Source organism: Anomaloglossus baeobatrachus, chromosome 10 (genome assembly GCF_048569485.1).
Source record: "Anomaloglossus baeobatrachus isolate aAnoBae1 chromosome 10, aAnoBae1.hap1, whole genome shotgun sequence".
Taxonomy (NCBI): Eukaryota; Metazoa; Chordata; class Amphibia; order Anura; family Aromobatidae; genus Anomaloglossus; species Anomaloglossus baeobatrachus.
The window spans coordinates 17,917,871-17,932,457 of record NC_134362.1 but is presented as its reverse complement, the minus strand read 5'-3'; the positions used below and the strand labels follow the sequence as shown (position 1 = coordinate 17,932,457).

The 14,587-nt window shown below is 44.3% G+C and overlaps 1 protein-coding gene across 1 annotated transcript in view; it reads right to left on the bottom strand.

Moving 5' to 3' along the window:
• Nucleotides 1–14,587, bottom strand: part of LOC142255301 (catalase-like) — a 35,671-nt gene that overhangs the window by 5,738 nt on the left and 15,346 nt on the right. Inside the window, exons 7-9 of the mRNA XM_075326839.1 lie at nucleotides 13,536–13,727; nucleotides 11,325–11,477; nucleotides 8,700–8,841 (exon numbers count right to left, since the gene is read on the bottom strand). Coding sequence (XP_075182954.1) covers nucleotides 8,700–8,841; nucleotides 11,325–11,477; nucleotides 13,536–13,727 — 487 coding nt within the window. The remainder of the gene's footprint in view (nucleotides 1–8,699; nucleotides 8,842–11,324; nucleotides 11,478–13,535; nucleotides 13,728–14,587) is intronic.

Below are 14,587 nucleotides of genomic sequence, written 5' to 3'. Positions count from 1 at the left end.
CAATAGTAATACCAAACACAGGTCACAATTGGCCTCCTTTACTTCTGGAAAGCACAGTAGTGTGGAAGAAGCGGATGGTGTTGTGGAATATATTGCAAACACTTGTCTCAGTCACAACAGGAAAATGTTATCTCTGACAGCGACAATGTCAGTTTGAGTCAGTCTCAATCATAGCAGGATGTTACCTCTGACAACGACACTGTCAGTTTGAGTCAGTCTGAGTCACAGCAGGATGATGTTACCTCTGACAGCGACACTGTCAGTTTGAGTCAGTCTGAGTCACAGCAGGATGATGTTATCTCTGACAGGGACACTGTCAGTTTGGGTTCGGTTCCACTTGTGCATACCTTCCAATGCAAGAGCATCGGAATCGATATGCTAATGACCCTCTACTGCGAGCGTCAGCCGAGGGTCATGCGACTGTTATGCGATCTTGCAATCATATCACGGCTGCAGAGAAGAGGGAGGGATCACTTTCTCCCCATCTCCTCCGCTGCCTGTCTCTGTGTACATCACACTGCACTCGGATGACATGCGAGTGCAGTACGATGTTTCACACGCTCCCATAGACTTGTATGGGGGTGTGTGAGCCGAGAATCGCTGCCAAACACAGCATGCTGCAATTCATTTCTCATGCCTCATAGTTTTGCATTGGTGCGAGTGCAATCTGATGTTTAATCAGATTACACTCGTCCTTGCAAAACGCAAATGGAACCGTACATGGATGATGTTACCTCTGATAGCGCACTGTCATTTTGAGTCAGTCGCAGCAGGATGACGTAACCTCTGACAGCGACACTGTCAGTATAAGTCAGTCACAGCAGGATGATGTGACCTTTAACAGCGACACAGTCAGTTTGAGTCAGTCTCCGTCACAGCAGGATGATGTGACCTCTGACAGCGACACTGTTAGTATGAGTCAGTATTCTTCACAAAATGATCTGCCTGATCACAAATGATTAAGAGGTATCATTTTTGGATCAATTTTTAACTTTAAAACATGAAGTCTATCAGGGCACTGTTTTATTAAATGGGCTAATACTAGTGGCTGGATACCATCCATCAGAGGGTTACACACGTGTTGTCAGGGCAATTGGAGATTTTCCATCATAGTGATTCACAACAATTTCAATTTCTGCAAATCAACCTTTTTGTAGAAAATATTGTCGAACCCGAAAAATTCTCATTTCAGAAGATTTGCTCATCTCTACTCTGTGTTCTGGATGTTGCCTATAAGCCACTAAGGAGCTCAGGACGTCCGAGAATTACCAACAAAACTGGAGAAAGTTGGGTGAGAACTTTTGTAAAGTTTTTTTTTTTTTGGGATAGGACAGGATGCTGGTCATAGAGTGTGAGAAGCAGCTGACGGCGGAGATAGCGGCGTGTGATCAGAGATCAGCGCCTCTAGGTCATCACAGGAGACATCTGATGACTGTTATATAAGATGAAACACAAAAACAAGAACATGCATCACCCAGCCTTATACAGGGGCACAGACATCCAGGTGTCAGGGGAACAAGTCACAAGGTACGAGGTACGAGGCTAGGACGACCAGCTGAACCTCTGCCCGGGGGAAAAAAGACCCAACTAATCCTTATACTACCACCTTAAAAAGCCAAACAGGTCGTAAGGGGTTAAGAATCATGTGTTCTAATCTGTGCTTTCACCATTGAGCCGGGGGTATAACTAACAGAGTCTCAGAAGGTCGGGGGGGTGGTGGGGGGAGGGGTGGGGGGGTTATCCCATTTCGATGCAACTTTAGCTAAATTAGAAATCTATTCTAGAAACGTCTCCTGAATTTATAGGAAGATGGAAATCCCTGTAAGATTCTGGCTGTTGCTTGGAGGATTGCGGTAAAAAGGGACAGAACATTGGGAAATATTTTACCACCTAGTGATATTACTCCAGTCTATTAAAATATTAATATTAGCACCACTAGAGCCTTTTTTTTTCGGCACTGGAGTGGCGCTTTAAATCTAAGCCCCCTGACCTCTGTCATATACTCACCTTCCAGCGTCTTCACTTTTTGGTGCTGACTTGTGACTGTAACTTCTCACTGGCCATGAGTCATAAGGTCCCAATGCAACTCACAAAGCCAGGGCCAGGGAGACGCCTGAACCAGGCCCAGGCCAGAATCAGACCACAATGAGGACAGAACGAGACCAGAACGAGGTCAGGACAAGGAAATGGTGAGGACAAGACCAGAATGAGGACAGAATGAAGCGAGAACGAGGCCAGAACGAGGACAGAATGAGACCAGAACGAGGTCAGGACAAGACCAGAATGAGGACAGAATGAAGCAAGAATGAGGCCAGAACGAGGACAGAATGAGACCAGAACGAGGTCAGGACAAGACCAGAATGAGGACAGAATGAAGCGAGAACGAGGCCAGAACGAGGACAGAATGAGACCAGAACGAGGTCAGGACAAGACCAGAATGAGGACAGAATGAAGCGAGAACGAGGACAGAATGAGACCAGAACGAGGTCAGGACAAGACCAGAATGAGGACAGAATGAAGCAAGAATGAGGCCAGAACGAGGACAGAATGAGACCAGAACGAGGTCAGGACAAGACCAGAATGAGGACAGAATGAAGCGAGAACGAGGCCAGAACGAGGACAGAATGAGACCAGAACGAGGTCAGGACAAGACCAGAATGAGGACAGAATGAAGCAAGAACGAAGCCAGAACGAGGACAGAATGAGACCAGAACGAGGTCAGGACAAGACCAGAATGAGGACAGAATGAAGCGAGAACGAGGCCAGAACGAGGACAGAATGAGACCAGAACGAGGTCAGGACAAGACCAGAATGAGGACAGAATGAAGCGAGAACGAGGACAGAATGAGACCAGAACGAGGTCAGGACAAGACCAGAATGAGGACAGAATGAAGCGAGAACGAGGCCAGAACGAGGCCAGAGCAAGGACAGAACGAGGACAGAATGAAGCGAGAACGAGGCCAGAACGAGGACAGAATGAGGACAGAATGAGACCAAAACAAGACCAGAACGAGACCAGAATGAGGACAGAATGAAGCGAGAACAAGGCCAGAACGAGGCCAGAATGAGACCAGAACGAGGTCAGGACAAGACCAGAATGAGGACAGAATGAATCGAGAACGAGGCCAGAACGAGGCCAGAGCAAGGACAGAGCGAGGACAGAATGAGGACAGAATGAAGCGAGAACGACGCCAGAACGAGGACAGAATGAGTACAGAATGACTGAATAGGATAACTGAAGTGAGCACTAATATATATATATGAGTGCAAGCCAAAAATACATACTATATATAAGAATAAGGCTGCACATCAAACTTAGATAATGGTATAATGCCTCAAGCATATGGAAAAATATTGGAATATACAATGAAAAATGCTACTTGCTAATTTGAACATGTGAATAATGAATTGCATACCTGCTATGAATATTAGGAAAAAGGAGATATTTAGCAATTGCATTGATCAATGTAACTGAGCCCCAAAACCTCGTCAAGGTACATCTCTATATTGGGGTCCCTAGCTCTGTGACCCTAACTGTGTGTCATCTCATTGCAATTAAAAACTGCTATGGGTGGAGAGGGGTAACTAAGGACTTTCTTATATAGGAGATGGAAAAAACATGGCCGAAAGGGGCGGAGCTGTGTTCACATTCAGAAAAAAAACTACATATAACTGAATAGGATAACTGAAGTGAGCACTAATATATATATATGAGTGCAAGCCAAAAATACATACTATATATAAGAATAAGGCTGCACATCAAACTTAGATAATGGTATAATGCCTCAAGCATATGGAAAAATATTGGAATATACAATGAAAAATGCTACTTGCTAATTTGAACATGTGAATAATGAATTGCATACCTGCTATGAATATTAGGAAAAAGGAGATATTTAGCAATTGCATTGATCAATGTAACTGAGCCCCAAAACCTCGTCAAGGTACATCTCTATATTGGGGTCCCTAGCTCTGTGACCCTAACTGTGTGTCATCTCATTGCAATTAAAAACTGCTATGGGTGGAGAGGGGTAACTAAGGACTTTCTTATATAGGAGATGGAAAAAACATGGCCGAAAGGGGCGGAGCTGTGTTCACATTCAGAAAAAAAACTACATATAACTGAATAGGATAACTGAAGTGAGCACTAATATATATATATGAGTGCAAGCCAAAAATACATACTATATATAAGAATAAGGCTGCACATCAAACTTAGATAATGGTATAATGCCTCAAGCATATGGAAAAATATTGGAATATACAATGAAAAATGCTACTTGCTAATTTGAACATGTGAATAATGAATTGCATACCTGCTATGAATATTAGGAAAAAGGAGATATTTAGCAATTGCATTGATCAATGTAACTGAGCCCCAAAACCTCGTCAAGGTACATCTCTATATTGGGGTCCCTAGCTCTGTGACCCTAACTGTGTGTCATCTCATTGCAATTAAAAACTGCTATGGGTGGAGAGGGGTAACTAAGGACTTTCTTATATAGGAGATGGAAAAAACATGGCCGAAAGGGGCGGAGCTGTGTTCACATTCAGAAAAAAAACTACATATAACTGAATAGGATAACTGAAGTGAGCACTAATATATATATATATGAGTGCAAGCCAAAAATACATACTATATATAAGAATAAGGCTGCACATCAAACTTAGATAATGGTATAATGCCTCAAGCATATGGAAAAATATTGGAATATACAATGAAAAATGCTACTTGCTAATTTGAACATGTGAATAATGAATTGCATACCTGCTATGAATATTAGGAAAAAGGAGATATTTAGCAATTGCATTGATCAATGTAACTGAGCCCCAAAACCTCGTCAAGGTACATCTCTATATTGGGGTCCCTAGCTCTGTGACCCTAACTGTGTGTCATCTCATTGCAATTAAAAACTGCTATGGGTGGAGAGGGGTAACTAAGGACTTTCTTATATAGGAGATGGAAAAAACATGGCCGAAAGGGGCGGAGCTGTGTTCACATTCAGAAAAAAAACTACATATAACTGAATAGGATAACTGAAGTGAGCACTAATATATATATATGAGTGCAAGCCAAAAATACATACTATATATAAGAATAAGGCTGCACATCAAACTTAGATAATGGTATAATGCCTCAAGCATATGGAAAAATATTGGAATATACAATGAAAAATGCTACTTGCTAATTTGAACATGTGAATAATGAATTGCATACCTGCTATGAATATTAGGAAAAAGGAGATATTTAGCAATTGCATTGATCAATGTAACTGAGCCCCAAAACCTCGTCAAGGTACATCTCTATATTGGGGTCCCTAGCTCTGTGACCCTAACTGTGTGTCATCTCATTGCAATTAAAAACTGCTATGGGTGGAGAGGGGTAACTAAGGACTTTCTTATATAGGAGATGGAAAAAACATGGCCGAAAGGGGCGGAGCTGTGTTCACATTCAGAAAAAAAACTACATATAACTGAATAGGATAACTGAAGTGAGCACTAATATATATATATATGAGTGCAAGCCAAAAATTAGCAAGTAGCATTTTTCATTGTATATTCCAATATTTTTCCATATGCTTGAGGCATTATACCATTATCTAAGTTTGATGTGCAGCCTTATTCTTATATATAGTATGTATTTTTGGCTTGCACTCATATATATATATTAGTGCTCACTTCAGTTATCCTATTCAGTTATATGTAGTTTTTTTTCTGAATGTGAACACAGCTCCGCCCCTTTCGGCCATGTTTTTTCCATCTCCTATATAAGAAAGTCCTTAGTTACCCCTCTCCACCCATAGCAGTTTTTAATTGCAATGAGATGACACACAGTTAGGGTCACAGAGCTAGGGACCCCAATATAGAGATGTACCTTGACGAGGTTTTGGGGCTCAGTTACATTGATCAATGCAATTGCTAAATATCTCCTTTTTCCTAATATTCATAGCAGGTATGCAATTCATTATTCACATGTTCAAATTAGCAAGTAGCATTTTTCATTGTATATTCCAATATTTTTCCATATGCTTGAGGCATTATACCATTATCTAAGTTTGATGTGCAGCCTTATTCTTATATTGAGTACAGAATGAGACCAAAACAAGGCCAGAACGAGACCAGAATGAGGACAGAATGAAGCGAGAACGAGGCCAGAACGAGGCCAGAGCAAGGACAGAACGAAGACAGAATGAGGACAGAATGAAGCGAGAACGAGGCCAGAACAAGGACAGAATGAGGACAGAATGAAACGAGAATGAGGCCAGAACGAGGACAGAATGAGACCAGAACAAGGCCAGAACGAGACCAGAATGAGGACAGAATGATGCTAGAACGAGGCCAGAACGAGGTCAGGACAAGGAAATGATGAAGACAGGACAAGACCAGAATGTAGCGAGAACGAGGCCAGAATGAAGCGAGAACGAGGCCAGAATGAGGACAGAATGAAGCGAGAACGAGGCCAGAATGAGGCCAGAGCAAGGACAGAACGAAGACAGAATGAGGACAGAATGAAGCGAGAACGAGGCCAGAACGAGGCCAGAGCAAGGACAGAACGAAGACAGAATGAGGACAGAATGAAGCGAGAACAAAACCAGAACAAGGACAGAAGGAGTCCAGAATGAGGACAGACCAAGGACAAAACAAGAACAGAACAAGGTCAAGACAAGGAAATGATGAGGACAGGACAAGACCAGAACAAGACCAGAATGAAGCGAGAACGAGGCTAAGACGAGACCAGACTGAGGACAGAAGGATGCCAGAAGGAGGACAGACCAAGGACAGAACAAGGAAATTATGAGGACATGACAAGACCGGAATGAGGACAGAAGAAAAACAGAACTAGACCAGAACAAGGACAGAAGGAGGACAGACCAAGGACAGACCAAGGACAGAAGGAGGACAGACCGAGGACAGAACAAGGACAGAACAAGGACAGAACAAAGACAGAACAAAGACAGAACAAGGACAGAACGAGGACAGAACAAGGACAGAACAAGGACAGAACAAGGACAGAACAAGGACAGAAGGAGGACAGACTAAGGACAGAAGGAGGACAGACCAAGGGCAGAACAAGGATAGAAGAAGGACAGACCAAAGACAGAAGGAGGACAGACCAAGGACAGAAGGAGGACAGACCAAGGACAGAACAAGGACAGAAGAGGTCAGGACAAAAAAATAATGAGGACAGGAGGAGACCAGAACAAGAAACGAATGAAGCCAGAACGATGCAAGAACAAGGCCAGAACGAGGACAGAACGAGGACAGAATGAGGACGGAACAAGGAAATTATGAGGACATGACAAGACCGGATTGAGGACAGAAGAAAAACAGAACTAGACCAGAACAAGGACAGAAGGAGGACAGACCAAGGACAGACCAAGGACAGAAGGAGGACAGACCGAGGACAGAACAAGGACAGAACAAGGACAGAACAAAGACAGAACAAAGACAGAACAAGGACAGAACGAGGACAGAACAAGGACAGAACAAGGACAGAACAAGGACAGAACAAGGACAGAACAAGGACAGAAGGAGGACAAACCAAGGACAGAAGGAGGACAGACCAAGGACAGAACAAGGATAGAAGAAGGACAGACCAAAGACAGAAGGAGGACAGACCAAGGACAGAAGGAGGACAGACCAAGGACAGAACAAGGACAGAAGAGGTCAGGACAAAAAAATAATGAGGACAGGAGGAGACCAGAACAAGAAAAGAATGAAGCCAGAACGATGCAAGAACAAGGCCAGAACGAGGACAGAACGAGGACAGAATGAGGACGGAACAAGGTCAGGACAAGGGAATAATGACAGGACGAGACCAGAATGATGCCAGATTGACGTGAGAACAAGGCCAGAACGAGACCAGAACAAGGACAGAAGGAGTCCAGAATGAGGACAGACCAAGGACAGAACAAGGACAGAACGAGGTCAGGACAAGGAAATAATGAGGACTGGATGAGACCAGAACAAGACCAGAAAGAGACTATTCCTTATTAGTGATGGGAGATTAGTAACTATTCGTGTTCGGATTATTTGTAATGAATCCCAAAGTTCTATTCCAGTATTTGTAACTTATAACGACCCTAATGCAAGTCAATGGGGAACCAGAGCCTTTTTCTTGCTGTGGTGAATACAACTGGAATAGTACTTGATAGTCAATAAGCATAATTCGAAGATGAATAGTTACTATTCACCCATCACTATTCCTTATATCACACCCAGGTCCTTATATTCCAAGTAAAGAGACTTTATATCCTCTGTATGGATGTCACCGTGCACACTTCACAAAATTATACAATAAGTGGTGATGTTTGTTTTTTTGACTGCTATTTACTTTCTGGCCACTAGGTGGTGCAGAGAGTAATGTCCTCTGTATAATTACGGTAGGTTATGTGTAACAGCACACCTTGTGGCCAGGATTAGTACTGCAGTTATGATCTACCAATTTTTTTTCTTAGTGGGGTGAGGATACAATAATTACTTATTATATTTGGACATTCCCTTTTCTGTGTTCGGTAACTTATCAAAGCTCTAATGCAAAATGTGTACCCCGAGGCATTGCACATCACATATACAACGTTATTACTCTTATGTGACTATGGGCTGCTACTACCAATGCACACAACTGGACAGAAATGAGACCCCTGCTCCATATCTACAGGACCATACACCCGTTATCTCGTCAGCGGGGTCCTTACTTGGAGCGCTGAAGATGCACATGGGACCGTCCTGCTGGTAGTTGGAGACCTTGGCGCACCTCCTGGGGCAATTGACTGGTAGATGTAGATAGTTAGCGCCAAGGCGATGTCTGTGCGTATCTGGGTAGGAGAAGAGACGCCCCTATAAAATAGAGACAAAGATTAACTGTGATCATGGTCGGTACAAGGTCCAGCGTTATACCCAACTATTCCTATAGATGCCACTTGCCACCCGGGCTGCATGCAGACATAATGGGGTACAGATATGGTATTCCATTACACTCAGTGCCCACTTATTCTATAGTGCCTTTAATTTCATAGCGCTTTACAGATTTCAGCATTGCTGTCCCCATCGGGGCTCACAATCTAAATTCCCTATCATATGCCTGTGGAGTCTATGGTCCCTTATCCGTGGGGTGGTGCCGTCACCAGCTTCAGGGGTACACGGGCACATATTGGGTCATTGGTTGTCCAGCGCCAGGCTTCTAGACAAATAAGTATTGACAATACAGTATACTAAAATCCGGTAGAATAGGTGCACATGTAATTGCACGTTCTGACACTAGATGGCGACATTACACCACTTCTTACTCTCTATTAGCGCCTGTAGCCAAATTCATTCGATCCAATTACGGACCAGGATTTTCAGACTGACCCCTGGACCCAACAACCTCACAAGCCTATACAATCAGTAATAAAGTCACAGCCTTATTCAGACCTCGATATTTGGATTTTTGACCGTGACCTTAGAACCCATTAATAATGGCCATTAGTGAATGAGCGTTCATTAGAAAACTCATTCCCAATCACTGGCCCATGTAACGCTGCCGCCAATCAGAGGACGTTTCCAATCATTCACGTGGGCACAGATCTCATCATGTAACGGTGCAGTATACAATATGTGGGCTGTACGAGACACAACACCTGCATTAACCATTGTTCTGCCCTTTACAGTTTGTATCAGTCCCATATGAACGTACTATACTATCAGCCTGTGCCCTTTAAGTATTTACACCGTTGACGAAAGCGTTGGCCCCCTTCAAATTGTTCCAGAAAATAAAGTATTTCTCCCAGAAAATTATTACAATTGCACATATTTTGTTATACACAGATTTATTTCCTGTGTATTGGAACAACATGAAAAAAGGCAAATTGGACATAATTTCACACAAAACCCCAAAATTGGACTGGATAAAATTGTTGGCAGCTTTCCAAATTTATAGGTAAACAACTGATGCATGTACAAACTCCCCTGTGACAAGTAACAGGTGTGGGCAATATGGAAATCACACCTGAAACCAGATAAAAAGGGGGAGAAGTTGCCTCAATCTTTGCATTGCGTGTGGGCCACGCTAAGCATTGAGAACAGAAAGAGGAGAAGAGAACTGTCTGAGAACTTGATGATCAACATTGTTGAAAAATATCAATAATCTCAAAATTAGACGTTTATCTCTAGAGATCTTGATGTTCCTTTGTCCACGATGCTCAACATAATCCAGAAGTTTATAGCCCATGGATTTAAAGCTAATCTCTCTGGATGTGGACAGCAGATAAAAAATGATAAAAGGTTACACCGCAGAATAGACTGGATGGTGGATAAGCCCCAATCAAGTTCCAAATACTTTGAAGTAATCCTACAGGCTCAAGGGGCAGCAGTGTCAGCACAAACTATCAGTCCAAATCTGAATGAAATGAAACGCTATGGAGGAGACCCAGGAGGATGCCACTGCTGATACAGAGACACAAAAAAGCCAAAATGTACATAAGTAACCAAAATCCTTCTGGGAAAGTATCTTGTGGACAGATGAGACTGGAGCTTTTTCGTAATTTCCAGGTGCGAGGAGGAAGCAGCTTGTGGATGGTTTTTGGAAGCAATTGATTGCAGTTATTTATTCCAAAGGGGGGTGCCAACAATTTTCTCTGGCGTATCTTTAGAGTTTTGAGTGAAAGTTTGCCCAATTTCCCTTTTTTTCTCTGTTTTTATTGTGGTGTTCCAATACACAAAAAGGTGAATAAACCTGTGTATAACAAAACGTGGAATTGAATAATTTTTTGGGAGAAATACTTTATTTTCTGGAACAATTTGAAGGGCGCCAACACTTTCAGCCATGACTGTATCTTGTCGGCAGCAGATCCCCTGTTTACACAGTTCAATGTGCTGTTAACATGGATGATTTAAAGGGGTCCTCCACTGATAAGAACGGTTTAAAAAATGGGAATATGGCAGTACCAAAATTAAAAAAAAAAAAAACTCACGTACCGGCCTCCGCTCCTCCGTACCGCTGCCGGTGTTCCCCTCCGGTCTCTTGGCTTTGAGGGCGTTGAGTCAGGATATACAGTCACCAAGCTTTTTTTTTTTCTGGCTTAGGCAGGACATGGCTGCTGATCGACTGCAGCGGTCACTTAGCGCCCCACACTGGAAGAAGCCAAGTGACCTGTGTCCTGGTGCAGTTTTTATGTTGCAGTTTTGCAGTCTGGGACAGTTATTTATTGATTTTTATAGGGTACCCCGAATAATGGGACATTTATTTTATTTTTTAGTTGGAATCCCCTTTTAATAATGGGAGTAAATGAATAATGTGATGACTCCGAATCTCCGGTAAATGACACCCCGGCTCCTCTCACCTGCAGCATTTTGTCCGGACTCGCCTCGATCCCGGGGGGCATGTTACTGGGGGCAAATGCAATCTGCTCCACGTCTGCAAAGTAATTGTTGGGGTTCCTGTTGAGCACCAGCTTACCCACGGGGATGAGGGGGTAATCCTTATGAGGCCAGACCTAGAAAAAAAAAAAAACAATGATAATATCATAAATCTTAAGTCTGCAGCCCATTGTATCCGCCTGGTCGTCCTATATGATTTATAGTTTCCCAAAAGAACATGATCCATTTGATCAAGATTAAAGAAAACATGTCTGCCGTATTCCAAAACCAGCGCCTCCCCTGTGCACAGGTTGTGACTGGTATTGCAGCTCACTTTTGTTGCTGGATGGCAGCTGTAGGAATATTATGGGGGCCATGTGATTGTCCGCAGCGCTGGTTCCCTTTAGATATGTGAATCTTCTACAAGTTCCTATGACATAAAGCAGCGGACGGTGGAAATATAAACTTGTTAAAAGATTAGGATTATGATGGATTAAGATTTAAATCTCTTATTTGGATCAAAAACATGGAGATTCCCGGGTACAAAGCTACAGGCAGAACCTGATCTGGGATAATGGTGCACAAACACCGGGGACTCTGCTCTCTGAAAATACATAGACGTGTTCCAAAACATGCGTGCATGTGTAAGGGGAGAGGGTAACGGGAGGAAAGTGTACCGGCCCTTTAAAAACTGCTGAATAATGATCATATTAGAGATCTGGTGTCACCACCGATACACAGATATCAGGTCATTACTCTGCTCTCACAGTTTGGGAAATTCTACCCGAGATTGCAAATATTGACTTAGTATTAGGAAATCTGAGCGTTAGGTATTAAAGTACTGATCCTTGTTTTGTGAGACAGGTCCAACCCCCCGAAAATGGCAGAGAAGAATAAATCAGGATCAGTAATGTATGTACACAGTGACTGCACCAGCAGAATAGTGAGTGCAGCTCTGGAGTATAATACAGGAGGTAACTCAGGATCAGTAATGTAATGTATGTACACAGTGACTGCACCAGTAGAATTGTGAGTGCAGCTCTGGAGTATAATACAGGGGGTAACTCAGGATCAGTAATGTAATGTATGTACACAGTGACTGCACCAGCAGAATAGTGAGTGCAGCTCTGGAGTATAATACAGGAGGTAACTCAGGATCAGTAATGTAATGTATGTACACAGTGACTGCACCAGCAGAATAGTGAGTGCAGCTCTGGAGTATAATACAGGAGGTAACTCAGGATCAGTAATGTAATGTATGTACACAGTGACTGCACCAGCAGAATAGTGAGTGCAGCTCTGGAGAATAATACAGGAGGTAACTCAGGATCAGTAATGTATGTACACAGTGACTGCACCAGCAGAATAGTGAGTGCAGCTCTGGAGTATAATACAGGAGGTAACTCAGGATCAGTAATGTAATATATGTACACAGTGACTGCACCAGCAGAATAGTGAGTGCAGCTCTGGAGTATAATCCAGGAGGTAACTCAGGATCAGTAATGTAATGTATGTACACAGTGACTGCACCAGCAGAATAGTGAGTGCAGCTCTGGAGTATAATACAGGAATGTAACTCAGGATCAGTAATGTAATGTATGTACACAGTGACTGCACCAGTAGAATAGTGAGTGCAGCTCTGGAGTATAATACAAGATGTAACTAAGGATCAGTAATGTAATATATGTACACAGTGATTGCACCAGCAGAACAGTGAGTGCAGCTCTGGAGTATAATACAGGAGGTAACTCAGGATTAGTAATGTAATGTATGTACACAGTGACTGCACCAGCAGAATAGTGAGTGCAGTTCTGGGGTATAATACAGGAGGTAACTCAGGATTAGTAATGTAATGTAATGTACACAGTGACTGCACCAGCAGAATAGTGAGTGCAGCTCTGGGGTATAATACAGGAGGTAACTCAGGATTAGTAATGTAATGTAATGTACACAGTGACTGCACCAGGAGAATAGTGAGTGCAGCTCTGGAGTATAATACAGGAGGTAACTCAGGATTAGTAATGTAATGTAATGTACACAGTGACTGCACCAGCAGAATAGTGAGTGGACCCCCAACTTCTCCTCACCCCTGGTTCCCAATCTGTCTCATTCTGCAGTAATAACCAGGGAGATTTGTCATCCAGGAGTCAGTAACGAGCGGACATCACAACCACAGAGGAGCGGCCATCACTCACCTTGGTGAGGTCAAATGGATTGAAGGGGCTCTGCTCGGCCTGCTCGAATGTCATGACCTGGATGTACATGGTCCACGATGGGAAGTCCTTCTTGGCAATGGCCTGGAATAAGTCCCGGATTGCGTAGTCGGGGTCTTTAGCCACCAGCCTGTCCGCTTCTTCCACCGACAGATTCTTAATGCCTTGATTAGACTGCAGGAAGTTCAAAATATTTTTTACCACCATATCTGGACTCGATCAATCTCAGCAAATCTATGGATTCGAGAAACGAATGGATGTGCCGTACCACCATTGTAAGATCTCCCCTACTGGAGGCCACACGGGCGGCTCCCCTAGTGGAGGTCACACGGGCTGCTCCCCTAGTGGAGGTCACACGGGCTGCTCCCCTAGTGGAGGTCACACGGGCTGGTCCCCTACTGGAGGCCACACGGGCTGGTCCCCTACTGGAGGCCACACGGGCGGCTCCCCTACTGGAGGCCACACGGGCTGCTCCCCTAGTGGAGTTCACACGGGCTGCTCCCCTAGTGGAGTTCACACGGGCTGCTCCCCTAGTGGAGGTCACACGGGCTGCTCCCCTAGTGGAGGTCACACGGGCTGCTCACCTAGTGGAGGTCACACGGGCGGCTCCCCTAGTGGAGGTCACACGGGCTGCTCCCCTAGTGGAGGTCACACGGGCTGCTCCCCTAGTGGAGGTCACACGGGCTGCTCCCCTAGTGGAGGTCACACGGGCTGCTCCTCTAGTGGAGGTCACACGGGCTGCTCCCCTAGTGGAGGTCACACGGGCTGCTCCCCTAGTGGAGGTCACACGGGCTGCTCCCCTAGTGGAGGTCACACGGGCTGCTCCCCTAGTGGAGGTCACACGGGCTGCTCCCCTAGTGGAGTTCACACGGGCTGCTCCCCTAGTGGATGCCACACGGGCTGCTCCCCTAATGGAGGTCACACGGGCTGCTCCCCTAGTGGAGGTCACAAGGGCTGCTCACCTAGTGGAGGTCACACGGGCGGCTCCCCTACTGGAGGTCACACGGGCTGCTCCCCTACTGGAGGTCACACGG